Here is an 18,343-nt window from a genome sequence, read left to right as displayed (position 1 = left end):
GATTATAAAAAGGACTTCAGTACACATTAAAAATTGGCTATGACTATCATGTTTCGAGATGATAAACTACTAACTTAATCAAAATATGAAAATGAGGTCATTCAGTAAGAATTCGATGGTGGTGATGGTTGCACAACCTTGAGACTATACTAAAAATCACTGAATTATACACTCTAAAATGGTGAATCTTATTGTATATAAATTATATCCATTTTTTTCCTGAAGGATAGCCATGCCAATCGCAGCAGCCGACTTAAAAACCAAAAGTGATTCTGGCCATTTTTAGTGTTAGAGAATAAAAGAATTTAGTTTGGTGGGAAAATAATTTTTAAAAATCCCAGTAAGTTCATCTTAAGTTCAGTTACAACTAAAATGCTTAACAGTAAATTCAATGTTCAATCAACACTTAATCTCCTCTACCAGTCAAGTTTTATGACTTCTCATAGCAGTCTAAACATATTGTACAATTTTAACAATCATAAAGGCTTACGTTTTAGAGAGTAATAAAACAATCTCCAGCAAGTCTGCTTGCTAAAGTATTGAGTGGCAAGAAAAGAAACCCAGGAAATCTGCCACTTACTATTAAGTTTTAATTTGATGTGTGTGTTTTAGCTGATTAGGTAGCTCCATGGGTCATAAATACCCTACATACTTTCCTTCTCTTATCAGCAAAGAGAAGTGATTCATCACAGAGCTCCTGGAGAGAAAGGTGTTAGGTCCAAGATAATTGCTTCAGTTTCTCTTCAATTAAAGCTGAGGGAATTCCCTGGCGGTCCAATGGTTGGGACTCCACACTCTCACTGCCGGGCGCCAGGGTTCAATCCCTGGCTGGGGAACTAAAGTCCCATGAGCCAAGTGGCACTGCCAAAAAAAGGGAAAAGAAACAAGCTGATCGCAGGAAGGGAGGCTCACATTTGCGATTTCATATGTTTCTTGATTGAAGAGACTCATATTATTTGGTTTCCATAATACGAAGAGAACTATGCCCTCAAATTAAAGTGGGTGATTTTCCTCGATTGGATTTGCAAAAACCTTAAAGATCAATTGTGCCCAGTGTAAGGGAAACAGGCACTGATCTTGGTGAGAGGGTACATGGCTACGACTTTTCCAGAAGGCAGTTAGCCAAAGACGAAAGAATGTTGACTAAGCAATTTCACTCCTAGGATTCATTCTAGTGAGGTAATCAAAAAGGTGAATGAAGATAAAGGTGTATGGAAGCTCAACACACTGTTGTTTTGACAACAGCAGTGAAAGAATTGGGTACCACTTATGCCGACCAGGAGAGAAGTGACCAAACAAATTATAATACACTCCTGTAACAGAATGTCATTTAAACACTCTTACGTGAAAGGCTATTTGGTGCTGAAAAGCATTTTCCAATATGTATGTACCTAATGTATGTATACAATGATCCCAATTCATAAAATCTCATTTAAATACATACCTGCATAGAAACTTCAGGAGAGATGTCTGAAACTGTGTTTTGTCTTTCAACAAATATTTATGGAACACTACTGTGTATCAGACAATAAAATATCACGAAAAGGATTCCTGCCCCCAAAGCACCTACAGTCTAATGGGGGATAAAGGCAAGTATTCAGGTGGGAACCACATGGTCCCAAGGGTAGCAGAGGTTGCTCTGGCAACGTAAGGGAGGCCCTGTTTTGCCGAGTCCTGGGACCCAGGGAGGCGAGTCCTGAAAAACTGAGACCTGAAGGATGAGGAGGATTTGGCCAAGAGAAAAAGGTAAGGAAGGAATTACCTGGCAGATGGAATTTGGGGTGTCTTTTTCTTTCTTCTTTTATACTTTTCTGCATTGTTTGAATTTTTAGAAAGGCTATGTCTGTTACTATGAAAATTCTTTCCCGAAGAAATGAACCCATGAAGATGTGCAGTTGACGTGTCACAGCGCTCCCTAAGCCACTGACCCCTGTGCCATGAGCCCCGCCTGCCCTCTATCGCCAGCCTGGACCTATTGGGCCAGAATGGGAACTACTTGACCCGGAAACAATCAAATCACTGACTGGCCACAAGTCCACGAGGTGCCTTTGCTAGCGGGGGGTGGTTGCCCCAACACTGTGCAACTAAATTGTAAAACTAAATGCCACCGAACTGTTCACTTGAAAATTGCCGCAATGGTAAATTTTACGTTAGGTGTATTTTACCACAATTTCGAACATTAAAAGAACAAGAAGAGCCATTATATATGCAGTAGATGTCTGTAGTTGATATAAACCACAAATTATAAGAAAAAAAAATTAAGATCCTAATGGATTAATGGGAACATTATATGAACAGGTTATTCACAAGAGGGTACAGAAATTGCAAACAAAACTGGAAAACTGTTCATCTTCTGTAATAACTGACAAAGTTATAGCAATAAAAATCCTTAGGTATCCTTTTATCCCTACTGAATTAATAAACGTAGGAAGGAAAGAAGGAAGAAAGGAAGAAAAGAAGAAGAGGGAGAGGAGGGAAGAAAAGGAGGGATGAAGGAGGGGAAGGAATAGGGAAGGGAAGGGGACGGATGAAGAGAGGGAGAGAAGGAAGGAAGGGAGAGAGGAAGGAGGGAGGAAGAGACGGAGGGAGAAAAGGAAGTCAGTGGCCATGGTGAGACTGTGACTGAGACTCTTCTGTTCCCTTGTCTGAAAATAAAAATAATACCAGTTACCTGTGGGAGAAATAGCTTGCTGCCTTCCCAGTAACAAGTCTTCCCTTGGACCTTGCTTATGGGGTGGCCACCGAGATACAGGTGGAGGTTGTCAGGGAGAGCTTCTAAGAAAGCCCTCTTTTGCCCCTTTGCCTCCTCCCCAGATCATGGAGACATGATGGCTGGTGCTTCAGCAGCCATTTTTGGTGGTGATACAAATGTGAAGCTGGGAAGATGGAAACTCTCGGCTAAGACTAGCAGAGCGTAAGCTAGAAAGAGCCTGGGACCTGACGATGATGATGTGGAGCTCTCCTACAGCCTTGAACGGTTCACTTGCAGACATATTTTCCGTGGGGAAAAAATAAAGCTCTCTCTTTGCGTGCGTGTGTGTGTGTGTGTGTGTGTGTGTGTGTGTGTGTGTCTTCTTTAGGTTACTCAAGTGAAGCAGTGGGAGTAGAGAAGGAACAAAGAAATCTGTAACTGTCTGTGATCAACTGTAAACACCACTACACTCGGACTAGCCAGGTATGTGCGATTTTTAACTAATAAACTTCCTTCTTTTACGTGTGGTATGAGGATTAAATGAGATAATGCTTGTATAATACGGCACAGTGCTCACTGCAACACAAGCACTCATGGTAGTACTGTTTCTCATCTCTGAATAAAGGTATCAACTAAATTTCTAAAATTTCACCATGATCACAAATCAAATACACTCAGGGTGAGTTTTTAAGCATCTACAGAGTTATCAAATGTATATCTCTCCGAAGGCAATTATTGCTAATATTTGGCCAACATGAAAACACCTTGGACTCAAATAAAAAACCACCCAAATTGGTGGGGGGGGAGTTGCTTGTTTTCTAAAATAGATTGATTAAATTTCAAGGGTCAGCTTAAGTGGTGTCAGGAAGCCCTCACATGTGCCATACGCCGATTGGAACATAAGACCAAAAATAACCTCTCTAATCAGATATGTAACAGTGATATCCACCCAGACCAGTCACCTTGTACTTATGAAGAGCACAACAAAAGGGGAGATTTTCACTACAAACGCGCTTGTTCTACGCTGCTTTCAACTGTAAAACCAGCATATTTTACAGAAAGAAAAACCCTCTGAGCACGGAACGGCCTGGTCGGTGCAGGGGTGCGGTGCTGGTGGACAAAGAAGCTGGGTCGTGTGTGACCCAGACTCCACTCAGAGGAGCAAACCCGTTCAGTTTCGCCAACTGTAACATCAATCTTTCTAATGCCCAGCCCTTGAAGATGGTCAAGGCTCAGGTGCATTCCCAATGTCAGGGAAGTTTGCCAAGGGATGGAAAATACAAACATATAAACTACCCGCAACAGAGAAAGTTCTCATTCCTGCCCTAGTCGGTGATACGGGCAGCCACAGGATTCCTTGGTGGGGGCATGTTGCTTGTAGAGGTGCAGGGTTGTTGATAGGATGTTATCAGGATTTTGTTATTCACATCTGTGAATTATAAAGGGGCTTACAGGGCTTCCCTGGTGGTGCAGAGGCTAAGAATCTACCTGCCAGTGCAGGGGAAATGGGTTCGAGCCCTGGTCCGGGAGGATCCCACATGCCACGGAGCAACTAAGCCCGTGTGCCACAACTACTGAGCCTGTTCTCTAGAGCCCACGAGCCACCACTATGGAGCCCGCATGCCACAACTGCTGAGCCCATGTGCCACAACTACTGAGCCCATGAGCCACCACTGAGCCTGCGTGCCACAACTGCTGAGAACACGTGCCACAACTACTGAGCCCATGTGCCACAGTTACCGAGCCTGTTCTCTAGAGCCCATGAGCCACAACTACTGAGCCCATGTGCCACAACTGCTGAGTCCATGAGCCACAACTACTGAGCCCATGTGCCACAACTACTGAGCCCACATGCCACAGCTACTGAGCCCACGTGCCACAGCTACTGAAGCCCGCACTCCTAGAGCCCATGCTCCACAACAAGAGAAGCCACCATGAGAAGCCCGCACACCGCAATGAAGAGTAGCCCCCACTCGCCGCAACTAGAGAGAGCCCGTGGGCAGCAACGAAGACCCAACACAGCCAAAAATTAATTAATTAAAAATAAATAAGTAAAAAAAATAAAGAGGCTTTCATTCCAAGTCATTAAGAAGACACTCGAATACTAACTCAAAGTTAACAGATATGGAAAGTATTCTCTTACTATATTTTCTTGAGATCCAGCCAAAAGTTTCACTTAAAAAGTGTTTATAAAGAGGACAAAATATTTCAGAGATGAATATGAAGAAAGTTACTGAGAGATAGAGCTTGTAATCTCAGCGCTGAAATAGAATGTTGGAAAAGCTGAGTTGGCATCTTCTGTTCTTTGGCTCCCTAAGTCATTCTAAATCCCTTCTAGCCTAGGAAGAGGATGGATGGATGGATAAATGCACGGAGGGATGGATAACAGTCAGACCAATTCAAGAAAATAGGGACTAACGTGGAGAAGAACGCTCCACATCCCTCACTATCATTCCTGAAAAACTACAATAGGAAAGTAACCATTGCCTGCCTTCAAAGAACTGACATATTGGGGATTTACATGAAACTCAAGGGCTCAGATGGAGTTCAGCCTTCACACAATTTCTAAGGAACTGATGGACATTTTATTCAACTGCATTTTGCTACACTTAAGTTTTGAGCCAAAAATAATTGGGCCATGGAGAGCTTTTTAAAACTGAACTTGTGTGTGCATGTGCGTGTGTGTGTGTGTGTGTGTGTGTGTGTGTGTGTGTGTGTGTGTGTGTGTGATGTAATTTGTTTTGCAATATCATCAGTAAGAAGAGCGAAATTTTTATACTCCATCTGTATTCAGCCAAGTACTAATGGTCAAATCCCCTTGGCTCCCAGAGCACAAAAAGTAAATCCAGATCTATGTTGCCTGCCCGAGTTTCTTACCTCTCTATTTCCTGGAAAGCTTTCCAGTTTCAGACTCTTCTGCTCTTCCTCACTGCAGCTGAGCCTTACACAGAAGTTGGACCACTGATGGCCTCTTGGGGGCTTCTGGACTTCCCTTCCAGAAGAAGAAGGGAAGAAGCCTGGCTCGCAGGTCTTCTCCTCCCCTTTCAGCTTAGTTCTGTGAACAGGATTCTTTAAGGAACGACCCTGCATCCTGGGCGACTGAGTGACACGTCGATCACACCCTCTTCTCAGCAGCCCTTCACCCAATCCCGTTTTAGAGGGGAGATTACATCTCTCACTGAGAGAGAAAGAGGCCGCCAATCCTTGGAGGAAACTACTATGTCGTTCTCAAGAAAGCCGGGGATTTCTGAAAGGACAGGGGTCTTGGCAAGCAAGGGGCAGAGGGCAGCTTTGTTTTTTCGTGCCTTTTCTCACAGCCAACACTGTTTAGAATTAAACGGCAAGAGGCTGTGATCCATCTAGGCACAGCGTATTTTTAGACAGCCATTGAGAAGGGCAGTGATGAGCTGAGAGAAGCCTGAAATTCTCTGGTGACCCCGACAGCATGGGGATTTATGGACTTACAAGAACCCTTTACATACGACTTTAGCCTGTCCTTTTCTTTGATCAATGCCATTGGCCGAGAACCTCACCCGTGCTTGGTGTTCTTTGACCCCCAGCAATGCGTGGGACACTCCAGTTCCCGCCCAAGGGCACACATGATAAAGTATCAGAGTTGGAACTCATAGATACAGAGTCTTTTGACTCCAACTATATCATTCTTGAGCTCAACCTGTTTTTTGTTTGTTTGTTTTGTTTTTTGGGGTTTTTTGCGGTACGCGGGCGTCTCACTGTTGTGGCCTCTCCCGTTGCGGAGCACAGGCTCCAGGCGCGCAGGCTCAGCGGCCGTGGCTCACGGGCCCAGCCGCTCCGGGGCACGTGGGATCCTCCGGGACCGGGGCACAAACCCGCGTCCCCCGCATCGGCAGGCGGACTCCCAACCACTGTGCCACCAGGGAAGCCCTACTCAACCTGTTTTAATCATTAAATGAATACTGGCTGAGCACCTCACTGTGCCTTAACTGTGCTACACAAGTCAGGACACCGACGTGGAAGGTGACATGGACGTTTCCTTGGGTTTAAACAACAACACTTGAACACGAACACTGGTCAACCCCACTACACGGAGCGGCAGGTGCGAACTTAAAAAAAATAGAGATCTGTCCAAAAGGCGATTTTGCATTTGGTCAGATCGTCTGGAAACTTATTACAAGCTAGATACTATGTGAAACTGCTTTGTAAACTGTAAAGCACTACACCAACGTTAATGACACTTAATTCTACCAGTATAGTTACCATAAAGATGGTAATTAACCTCAATACAGGCTGTTCAGACTAGTCGATGGAACACATCTTCTTCTACACCTGGCTCTTGGAAGTTTGCCGGTGAAGATGCCTAAGAAGTGACTCTGGGGCCGACTGACCCAGAGAGCAACAGGGTGAACCATCTGGCAGTTTCCTTTCCGGCAAGCCACTTTCCAGAACTTGCTGAAGCCTACAGATCTCTTTCTCCAGCTAACTCCCGCACGATGTGCACTGAGAATAAACAAAATCACTGATGATATCATGTTGTCACACTTCATTCCACAGGATTTAACAATTGGAGCCACGCCAGGGCCAGCCCTCTATCTAAACAGAGAACATTATCTGGTTTTCCTCACCTGGAGTGAAAATTCTTGAGAAAGTCCCTAATCCTGTAAAACTTAGCCCCAGACAAGGAAAGAAGGTATTTGAGGAAGGAGGAAATGAGGAATAAAAAAACCCATAACCTTTCTCTAGGGTTAGTTTGTGTAACTCTATTGTTTAGCTTTGGCCTATAATTATCCATATTAAATTTTACAGAATAATGTTGAAAAACGACACCTTAATAACAAAGTGGATGGCCCAGAAGTTTAATGACAAGAAAACCTCAGTTTGGCACTGCCCTCTCCCCATTTCTCAATCATTCTAGGATTTGGCAATTAAGACCCCGCAAGAGGTTGAAGTGACTTGCCTATGTAGTCTCTCCACAACATGGTTAAGTCATATCAAATCCCAAGGCTTACAGACACAATACATGGCTTCCTCCCTCCAGTTAGCGAGAACGATTATTCCATTGACTGCCTTATGCAGGCTGACGTTAAAGACAGGACGAAACTTCTTTCACTGGCACAGAGACTGGTGCAGGAGGCGACCGATGGAAGAGGTGGCTGCAGCCGCCAGACGTGCAGCTACTGCTCAGCTGTCCCATCCAGGATTTGTTTAAAGGAGAATGGAGAAAACTTGTAACCAGCCCCGACGTAGAACTTGTTCTGGAACTCCACCCTGTTGTTAGGGGCAAGGAGAAGGAGGATTGAACACATAAACGAGAGGCTGGCAGCTGCAGGGGAGAAGCTGAGCGTGTGTAAAATCAAGCACCGGGTGACGAAGGCGCCCCAGGCTGGCAGCTACCACAGGAATCCTCTGAGGCTTTTTAAAAAAATCCTTCTCTTGCCTCCCTCTTACACCTTCCCCTCCCCCGACCCCACTCCTTCCAGGCTTTTGCTAGTGGCCTCAAGGACCAGAGCATGACCTCCCCCAGCCGGGAAGCCCTTGCTAGGCAGTACCCGATGAGGAGCTGGTGATGAGACAGAGTGTCAGCAGGTTGTACGAGGTTTCTCGTTTCCATCCTGATCTTAAACTGCGGGGCTTACGTGATTGCAGAACCACCAGAGCCTTGACTTATATTTTTATAACTTATATAACAGATATCATGTATGATCATTTCCGCTTTATTATATTGCAGAGTTCATTTCTTTAATGACACGGGGAGAAATGATGTTACAGCCTCGGGCGGGGGACCCTGTGATTCTCTCAACTCAACAGGTGAAGTGTCAAACCTTTTCTTTATGAACAGTGGCCACAGAGGGAGGGAGGAAGCCCCAGGGTTGCTAAGGACAGTCTGGTTCAGGCTGCACAGGAGCTCTGATGCTTCAGTATGGACAGCACACTCAAAACTCTCGGCTGGGGCTTCCCTGGTGGTGCAGTGGTTGAGAGTCTGCCTGCCGATGCAGGGGGCACGGGTTCGTGCCCCGGTCCCGGGGGGATCCCGCGTGCCGCGGAGCGGCTGGGCCCGTGAGCCATGGCGGCTGGGCCTGTGCGTCCGGAGCCTGTGCTCCGCGGTGCGAGAGGCCACGGCGATGAGAGGCCCGTGTACCACAAAAAAAGAAACCAAAAACAAACAAACAAGCAAAAAAACCTCTCGGCTGAAATGTGACTTGGGAGAGAGAGAAGCCTAAACAAATGTTTTCATATTCGTCAGCCCAGTGATGGCCGACAGTCTCTGGACACATCTGTGAATGTCAAGGGCCTCCACTGAGCACCTCATTCTGCCAGGTACCCTCCTTCTGTTTCCACTTTCCAAGAGTTTAGTCACAGGACTTCCCTGGTGGTCCAGTGGTTAAAAATCTGCCTTCCAATGCAGGGGACGCAGGTTCGATCCCAGGTCAGGCAACTAAGATCCCACATGCCGCAGGGCAACTAAGCCCATGCGCTGCAACTACTGAGCCCATACCCCACAGACTGAGAGCCCACACGCCACAACTAGAGAAGCCCGCATGCCGCAACGAAGACCCCACAAGCTGCAACTAAGACCCGACGCAGCCAAATAAATAAATAAATAATCTAAAAAGGAAAAAAAAAAAAAAGAGTTTAGTTGTCTGTTCCGTTGGTATAACTCCAGCACTCAGCAACAAAGGCCAGACATCCCAGATATGCTCAGCATTGCCCTCTGTGAGCCTTTCAGATCCGTCATCTTACCAACAGTTGAAGCCAATTAAAATAACAAATGAACATTGGTTATTTTGAAGCCAATTATACTAACAAATGAACATTTCCAACATGTCTTACGGAGCAGTCACTGTCTATGTATATATGCTCCCAGGTATTACATCATTTAATATCATACCAACAGGGGGACCAGACTAAGGTTCCAGAAAGGTACGTGAATCGCTAATGTCACACAGCAGGTCAGGATTTGAACCCAGTTGGCTGGCCCTCCAGCCCATCCTCTTTCCCTAGAGCACGCTGAGAGCATCTACCCTACGACCAGTTCTTACCAGTGCAGCCGCAGGGCATGCAGGAAAGCGGAGAGGCCCTCCATGATCAGAAGGATGGCTACCGTCAGAACGGCAAATATGGCAAAAATGAGGAAGACGCCAATGAGTCCCCCCCAGCCTTGCATGCGAAGGCCAATGTTCATCACCATGGTCCAGAGCACTTCAGACAGTTCTGCAAGACGCAAGAGAAACATTCTGAACCACACAGTTTATCTGGCAAATGCAGAGTATTCTTACACCATAATCCTGGACCTGCACACCCTACGACTCAGCAACTCCACTCCCAGGTGGAGAACGCGGTCATGTGTGCCCTCGGGTACCTGCGTGAGACTGTCTGTGCAGCTTTGGAGGAGCTTCCATCAAGAGGACAAGTATATGATGGCATATTATATTATATATATTATATATATATATATATATATTATATATATTATATGATGGCAATGAAAGTGAGCAAACCATAGCTACTGGCAGCAATGTGACAACATCTTATGCCAAAGAAGCAAAACACAAAAGAATACATGTACTATGATTTGATATGCACTGAATGTGTGTTTCTCCCCCAGCCCCTCAAATTCATATATTAAAGCCTTAACCCCAAAGTGATGCTACTTGGGAGATGAGGGTGGGATCCTCATGATGGGATTAGTGCCCTTATAAGAAGAGATACCAGAGAACCGCCCCCCCACCCCTTCCAGGGAGATACTGTAATTACAGGAGTTTGTGCAAGGAAACAAACACAGCCAGAGCAGTCGAGACCACACCAACGCTGAGCACTTGCTTTTCTGCTGTAAGTCAACAATCAAGCTCACTTTCACTGCTTTGCTTTCTATCCCTTTAGCACACATTTTGGCCTGGCTTCTCTGTTCTTGGCATTATGCCCAGTGCTGGGAATACAGAGATAAAAGTCAGGGTCCTTGCCTTTCAGGAGCTGACAGTCTAGTAGGGAGACAGGCGAATGAGACAGAATTACAATTGGTGCTAGGATGGGGGCACCTCCAGAACCCAGGAGAAGGGCACCTTCCAGACTGGGCGCCAGAGAGGAAGACTATCTGGGAAAGGTGCTAGCCAAGCTGAGTTCTGAAGGAAGGATGGGACATCAGGTGGGGAGAGACTTAAAGAAGGGAAGAATTTTACAGGCAAGGGAGCTGCGGGGCAAACACACAGAGGGGCCCAGCTGGTGTGACATCTTCGGGAGCCTCAGTGCAGTTCCTCGTGGCCACTGCACATGAAATGGGGAAGCGGGTGGGGGTAATCGGGAGCCGGTGGGGCGTGGAGGGAAATACCAAGAGACAAGACTGGAGAAGCAGGCAGAAATCAAGAGGGGTTTTACAAAGTAAGTTGATGAGTCAAGATTCCAGATTTAAGTCATTCTTGGGGCTTGAATCTTTATACCAAGGGATGCAAGGGGCCTGTAGAAACTAGGAAAGGCAAGGAAACAGATCCTCCCCAAGAGCTTCCAGAAAAAAACAGACCTGCCAACACCTTGTTTATAGGACTTCTGGCCTCCAGAACTGTAAGACAGTCCATTTCACAGTGTTCTGAGCTGCCACATATGTGGTAATTTGTTACAGCAGCAACTGGAAGCTGATACAGAGGGTAACCATTCCAGCAAGATAAAGCCAGACCTACTGAAAAAAGTCACTTCTACTACGAAAGAAGAGCCATTCTTCTGGCCAGCGCACCAGAAATGACCCAGAAGTCACTTTCACCTACAAATACATTGCATCTGTTTCCAAAGGGACAGGTGACGGTGACCCTGCCATGTGGCCTGCTCACTCACGTGCGTGTGCCAGGCTGAGGGCCCAGAGCCGGAGGTAGGAGGCTGTGTTGGAAATGCAGCCCAGGCAGTACTCAATCGTGTGGATGGCCTGATGCACAAAGATGTCTCCAAAGCTGAACTGAAAGAGAGAATTTGGAACGCTATTTCATTAAGTACTCTCTACTCAAACGTATTACAAATGATACAACGGACGAATAAGGCCTGGACTCTGCTGTAAAGACACTTCCAGTTGAACGAGGGGGAAATAGGTATGAATATACTTGTAGAAAGAGAATGGGCAGCCCAAAGTAGGATATGGTGCGTGTGCAGCAACATTTCCCAGAAATGGTTGAAAAGAGCTCAGAGCAGCAGTGTGGTTGGTTAGTAAGAGGAGCTGAGATTTGTGCTGAGCCGTGAAGAACAGGGAGGGAAAAAGAGAAGCCAGATCATTCCTGGTAAAGAAAATGACTCCGGGTAAGGAAAAGGCAGGTGGTTGGGAACATCATGAAGGTAAGTTTGGGAGAAAAACCATTTGGCTCGACTGGGAGCTTGCTGAGGTGAGGGGAGACTCAGCTGTGGAAGCTGTGGGAAAGGCAAGGATGGACACAATCGAGAAAACCACCTGGAATCATGAGGAACCAGTAAAAGTATCTCAATAAAACAAAGAAATATTGGAGGCAAGACTAATCTGGTAGAAAAATGGATCCGGGAAAGGATAGCCCATAAGCAAAAAAAGCCAACTTGTCGATTACGTTAGTAATCCAGGTATGAGGGGGAAAGGAACAGTGCAAAGACAGCAATAGATCATTCTTTTCTTTCGTGTACAACAATCTGACTGGTACCATCCCTGCCCTGAAGCAGCTCACCGCCCAGCAGGGAGAAGATGCAAACAGACAGTGGCCACACATTAGCATGGGAACTGCAATAGCCAAGAATGCAGGGGTGTCGTGGGAACACAGAGAAGGGTCCCTCACCCAGCAGAGCCAGGGTCATACAGGGCTCTGAGGTCCCTGAGCCTGAATGGGTGAAAGGATGGCACTGGCAGAAACGAATAAATTGGAGAAGGGGAGTAGCTGATTCCCATATGTGTTGCGTTGCAGGTGGTAGCTGGCCATATGGGTTGAATCTCTCAGCACAGACCAGCAGAGGCAGAACAGGCTCAGAGGAAAAGTCTGGGCTGGAAAGGGACACCTGGGACCACACCTGTGCGAGGAGTGAGAGTTGGAGCTAAGAGGACCGAGAAGATGAACAAGGAAGATCATGAAAAGAAGAGCTGCCACCCTTAGGAAACATCTCAACTCAGAGATAAGAAAGAAGGAGACACATGATGAAATGAAAAGGTCAAAGAACTGGGAGGAGTCACAGGGCTGCGGTCCAGGACGTCAAGGATGGAGCGATATCCAGGAAGAAATGGGGGTTGTGGTCACTGGGGGCTGTAGTCAGATGCTAGGGGGAAAAGACCAAAATCAGTGCCTCTCACTCCCATTCAGCAGTGAAAACAGCAGCGAAGAACTGAAGGGGTGGAGACGGGCAGAGGTGGAGAGAGTGGGTAGAGAGAGTCATAGTAACAGAGGAATGTCTGGTGAAGAATTAACCTCAGCCAAAGAGAGGTCTGGCTTTGCCCTGGCTCCTGGGAGGCAACCTCTAAACGCTTGGCATTTCCCAAGTGAAAGAAACGTCTGATATTCATGGTCCGTCCCTGGGACCACACCTCACCACTTTCGCTAATGAGGTGTCTATGGTGGACACTTGGGAGTTTAAGTGGGAGCTGGCTTCACGTGGTTAGAGAGTTGAGACTTGAGGCCACATGTTATCAACCCAAACCCATGGAGGGGACAGAGCTGTAGATTGAGTGCAACCACCCGGATTGCACTTGGGTCAATCACACCTACATAATGACACCCCAATCAAACACAGAAGCTCAGGGGAGCTTCCTGGGTTAACAATACGATGATGCTGCCACGTGTCAATGTCGGGAGAGTCGTGCATCCCTAAGAACACGGAAGATTTGCATTTGGAACCTTCCCAGTGTCAGATTCTGCTTACTTGTGTCTTCCTCTGGCTGGTTCTGATTTGTAGACTTTTGTGGTAAGTAAAACTGTAATTGAAAGTATAGCATTCTCCTGAGTTCTGTGAGCTGTCTACAAATGACTGAACATGAGGGGGTCCGAGGGGACCTCCAAACTTGTGGCTGGTGTCAGAAGTGTTGGGTAGACTTGTGCAGCCTGGAGAACTGGGCCCTTAGCCTGGAGTCTGGCTAACGCCGGGTACGGACAGAAGTGGGACAGGACCTGGAGGGGGGAGCAGAGTCGAGCCTGTATGTGCCTCGTGCTGGGAGACCCAGGCATGATTGTACTGGGGAAAGGAGCCGTCAAATGGAGCCTGAAGCTGCCCCCAGTGCAGGCAGCTGGTTCACGAAGGAGGTGGCAGGTGAACGTTGACCGGATATATACCGAGACCACGAGGAGGATGGATGAGGGAGGTGGTACTGGACAGGCTGGGACTTGATGAGTCAGAAGATGTGTGGGTTGGATTCTAAAACATTCCAGCAGGTCTGACAGACCTAGTCATACCAATCGCCGTGAATATGGGTTACTCTCTGTACCTGGAATCTTGCTGGGAAAACTTTCCATGATCTAGATTTTTCATTAATTCTAATTGGCTATTCACTGGTGCAAATGAATACTCCTTGTTGTTTTTTAAGTAATTAACATCACAGATGGAGTTATTTGTAGCATTTCTCAGGCCTCAGGAACCCTGTCCCCACTGCAGAATTAGAACAGAGCTCGGGTTAAAACCCCCCGCCTGGGGTTCAGGACTGTGGGTGACTTCAGTCAGTCATGGTATAAAAACAGCCAGCCGTCTTGTCTGGGAAAATATGGTACATTCCTGAGGGGAGAGTGGCTGCCCTTGGATGGAAAGGGACAGGGAGGGAGGAGAGAAGAACACATGAATTTGTGACTTCACGTGAGAGGCAGACAACGTTACAAAGATAAGGGAACAAAGAAGAGACTGAGCCAGGGTTGAGGCCAGAGGTGGCGATGGCGTCTGAGTGTGCTTACATTGGGGAGGAGGACTGGGAATAAATAACCCACTTCTTGCTTCAATATAAGGGACCAGACTTGGCCTCTGCTCTCATGAGTGAGGGTCACTGATGGGGAAAGATCATCATAAATTTAGCAGACTTCCAGGGGCACAGTTCTGAGCCAAGGAGACCTCAGTAACATTTAGGACCTTCTATGTCACTAAACATGAGGCTGATATTCACCTCATACTCACAGATAGAGCGGCACCTGGGCAAAATTATTAAAAATGCTCCCTGATTGGTTGGTAAGTAGCTGTAAGCTTAAGTGCCCCCCCTTTCCTGGGATCTCCCCAACTTCCCACGACTCAGTGATGACAGGGTTGCCACCAGCAGGGTCCTCCCGACCCTGCCAGCTCTACTGCCTAAGTCCGTTCTGATTGGCTGGTGCCCACACGCTACTGGCTGTTAAATACGTGAGCATCATCCCTGACTAGATCTGGCTTCTAGAATCTGTACAAACCGGAAGTCTTCATAAGGTGCCAAGTCCCAAATACCTCTTCCCTCTTCTTTAGATAAGCAATTTTTTTTTTGGCCTGAGATGGTGGGATCTCAGTTCCGCAACCAGGGATCAAACCTGGGCCACGGGACTGACGGCACCAAATCCTAACCACTAGGCCACCAGGGAACTCCCCCAAATACCTCTTCATCATGGTCATCCTGAGCCCCATGGGCACCTGCAGAAGCCCTGTGACCAGGGCTCACGGAAGGATTGGAGCTGTCACCTTCGATGTCCTCGGTGGCATCTTCTTGCATCCTGGAGGCCTGTAGCTTTCAGCAAATAAGAAAATGCAATGTCAAATTCACCCTTAGAATGACAAAACTTCTATATAAAATAAAGGCTCTCATTAAATATGAGCTATGTCCCAGATACTGTTCTAAACCCTCTATTCAATCTTTTTATGTAAGCACAATTATCACCCTATTTTACAGAGAAGTAAACTTAAGTAATAGAAAGGTTAAGAAATGAGCCCAGGACTGCACAGCTGGTAAGGCTAGTTAGTGGCAGAGCCAGGATTCAAATCCAGGCAGTCTAATTCCAGGGCATGTGCTTTTCTCCACTGTGTTCCAGAAGGTGCCAAATTAATCACACTCTTTACAGTAAACCAACCGTCGTGTGACCCAAACAGCCAGATTTCTACAAGCAAAATTAGGAGAGATTAATGACTGCTATGGTCTGAATGTTTGTGTCCCCCCACAAAATTCATGTTAAAATCCTAACCCCCAAAGATGAAAGTATTAGAAAGTGGAGCCTTTGGAAGGCACTTAGGTCATGAGGGTGGAGCCCTCGTGAATGGGATTAGTGCCTTATAAAAGAGGCTTCAGAGAGCTCCCGAGCTCCTCCCATCAGGTGAGGACACAGAGAGAAGATGCCAGCAGTGAACCAGGAAAGGGGCCTCACCAGAAGGTGACAATGCTGATACCTTGATCTTGGACTTCTAGCCTGCAGAACTGTAAGCAATAATTTCTGTTGTTTTAGCCACCCAGTGTGTGGTATTTTGTTACAGCAGCTCAAAAGGACTAGATAATGACTTTTCCAACATAAATACACTTTTTAAAATAAAAACATCACTTTATGAAAATAGCTAAGAAAAAAATTCAAGGAAAAAGAAATCTAGGTGTCATCACCATTCAGTTTGGCCTGGTTTTCTCCTTGAGTCTGAAGAAAATATTTCTTTCAAGTCACTGTGAAATGTAAGGTCCCACATCCAAAGTTTTTCCTAGAATGATTTCACGGGTGGCGTATTGCAAATTAGGCATTAAAGTATCTTTACCTTTCTTTCGTCAGCAGGTCTGAACCTGATATTTGCAGATCTTTGGGCAAAGGTACAAATGAAAGCCCACATGCCATATGTTTAAATATTTAAAAGTTATAAATCAAGCCAACAAGCTCCTAAATAAAATATGTTCTGGACTCTGTCTTGATAAATAAATTCTCACAAGAACTTGGAAGGCCAGGTTCAAATTCAGCATCCCACACCAGGACGTGGCAGCACGGGAGAGCTGGCCCTGCACCCCGACGTGTGACCCTTCCCTCCTCACCTGTGATTTCATCTCACAGCACAAGGGCCGTGGCCTCGTGTGCACATGCATGGACACTCCCACCCAAATGTCTACGTGCCACCCACACTCCCTCCTTGGAAGTGCTGCTGCCCTTTGGCCACAGCAGGGTCAGTGGTACCCAGGCCAGTGCTGTGGTTGGCCCTTTTTATGGCCTGGAAGTGGGCTTGTGTCCATCTGGACAGGAATTCCAGGGTGCTGGCTACCAAGAGGGGGCTCTGGGCAAGCCTTTCCCCTTGGCCCATGGTTCCTTGCCCCATGGTGAGAAATGGGGCTCAAGTTAACATTATTTTGTCTTCTTGAAATCCTATTTTCTCTCCCCATCAACTTAAGGAAGAAAATACCAAAGAAGAAACAGAAGACAGTTTTTCCATCTCCATCTTTAAATGCTAGCCTTTTCTGGTCATATCCTGAAATGAGCACAAAGAACTGTGTAGAAGCGTGACACTGGGACTTTATGAATTTACTGACTCTTCTTCCCATTCAAAATATACTTTGCAATCCCCCTAACTACACATCTCACAATGTTGGAGCTGGATGCTGTCTGAAATAGTAATCAATTTTAAATTAGTTACTTGCAACTTTCTAAAAACACGTAAAACACACGTGCACAAAGACAGACACAAGGATGTTCACAGCAGCACTGTTTGTAATTACTAACAACACTGAGAAAAAGCCAAATAACTATCAATATATGAATGGATAACCAAATTGTGGTATATTCATGCAAGGGAATACTATAATACACAGCTATCACACACACACACACACACACACACACACACACACACACACACACACACACACTCTCTTTCTCTCTCTCTCTCAAACATAACCCTGGATGAAGGAAGCCAGATCCAAACAAAGGCGTGGTGTATGGTTCCACTTACATAAAGTTCAAGAGCACAGCAAACTAACCTATGGTGTTAGAAGTCAGGATAACGGTTGACCTTGGGGTGAGAGTGACCGAAGGAGGCACAGAGGGACTTCAGGGTCTGATGGTGTTCTGCGTCTCTATCTGACTGCTGGTCACACGGATGTGTTCATGTTATGCTCCTTCACTGATCTCTGCCCTTATCATTTGTGCACTCCGATGTACGTAGGTTATACTTCAATGAATTTCGGCATAGAAAACACGCATGTAAATGTAAAGATTTTAGATAGAAATGCAAAGTTACTTCACTGTGAGCTGGGATACGGAGTGACAGGAGACCTGGGTCCACGGCAGCAAGTCAAGAGGAAGCAGAATGTGGGTGGTCCAGGCGGTCCAGGGGGCTGGCATGAGTAGTTCTGGGGAGGAGGTGTGCGCTCACTGGCTGCCTACAGGGTGTGTGCCAAAAGGGCCACATCACAGGTGGCCCTCTAGGGAAGGGGTTTCCAAACCACGCCCTGCAGGGACCCAGGGCTACAGGGTTACAGAGGAGCCTGAGGAGATGGGACCTCTGCTCATTTCCGCCCCCACCCCAGGTCCATCAGAACAAGTCTGTTTATAATCTCTATGAACCTGGGCCTCTTTAAGGTTTCACAGGGGGAATTGAGAGGAGGCCAGATAATTCCATTATGGAATCACCTCTTGGATGGAGGTGGAAGGAAATGTTTCTAACATGAAAAAGGACCATCTAAGCAGCAGCCTAAGAAGTCACTTGACAGCTACGCATCCCAGGGGCCAAGGAGGCAGGCCTCCAAGCAGTCTTGGGGAGCTCCTGTTCCCCACGGTCAGTCTAGGAGGT

The 18,343-nt window shown here is 46.5% G+C and overlaps 1 protein-coding gene across 1 annotated transcript in view; it reads right to left on the bottom strand.

Moving 5' to 3' along the window:
* Positions 1-7,842: 7,842 nt before the first annotated feature.
* ATP6V0A4 (ATPase H+ transporting V0 subunit a4) overlaps positions 7,843-18,343 on the bottom strand; it is a 47,626-nt gene continuing 37,125 nt past the window's right edge. Inside the window, exons 17-20 of the mRNA XM_059074888.2 lie at positions 15,195-15,323; positions 11,492-11,609; positions 9,709-9,880; positions 7,843-7,936 (exon numbers count right to left, since the gene is read on the bottom strand). Coding sequence (XP_058930871.1) covers positions 7,843-7,936; positions 9,709-9,880; positions 11,492-11,609; positions 15,195-15,323 — 513 coding nt within the window. The remainder of the gene's footprint in view (positions 7,937-9,708; positions 9,881-11,491; positions 11,610-15,194; positions 15,324-18,343) is intronic.

The sequence above is a fragment of the Kogia breviceps genome, chromosome 9, assembly GCF_026419965.1.
Source record: "Kogia breviceps isolate mKogBre1 chromosome 9, mKogBre1 haplotype 1, whole genome shotgun sequence".
Lineage (NCBI taxonomy): Eukaryota > Metazoa > Chordata > Mammalia > Artiodactyla > Physeteridae > Kogia > Kogia breviceps.
The sequence above is the reverse complement of the archived record's forward strand: the minus strand, read 5'-3'. Positions and strand labels throughout refer to the sequence as shown.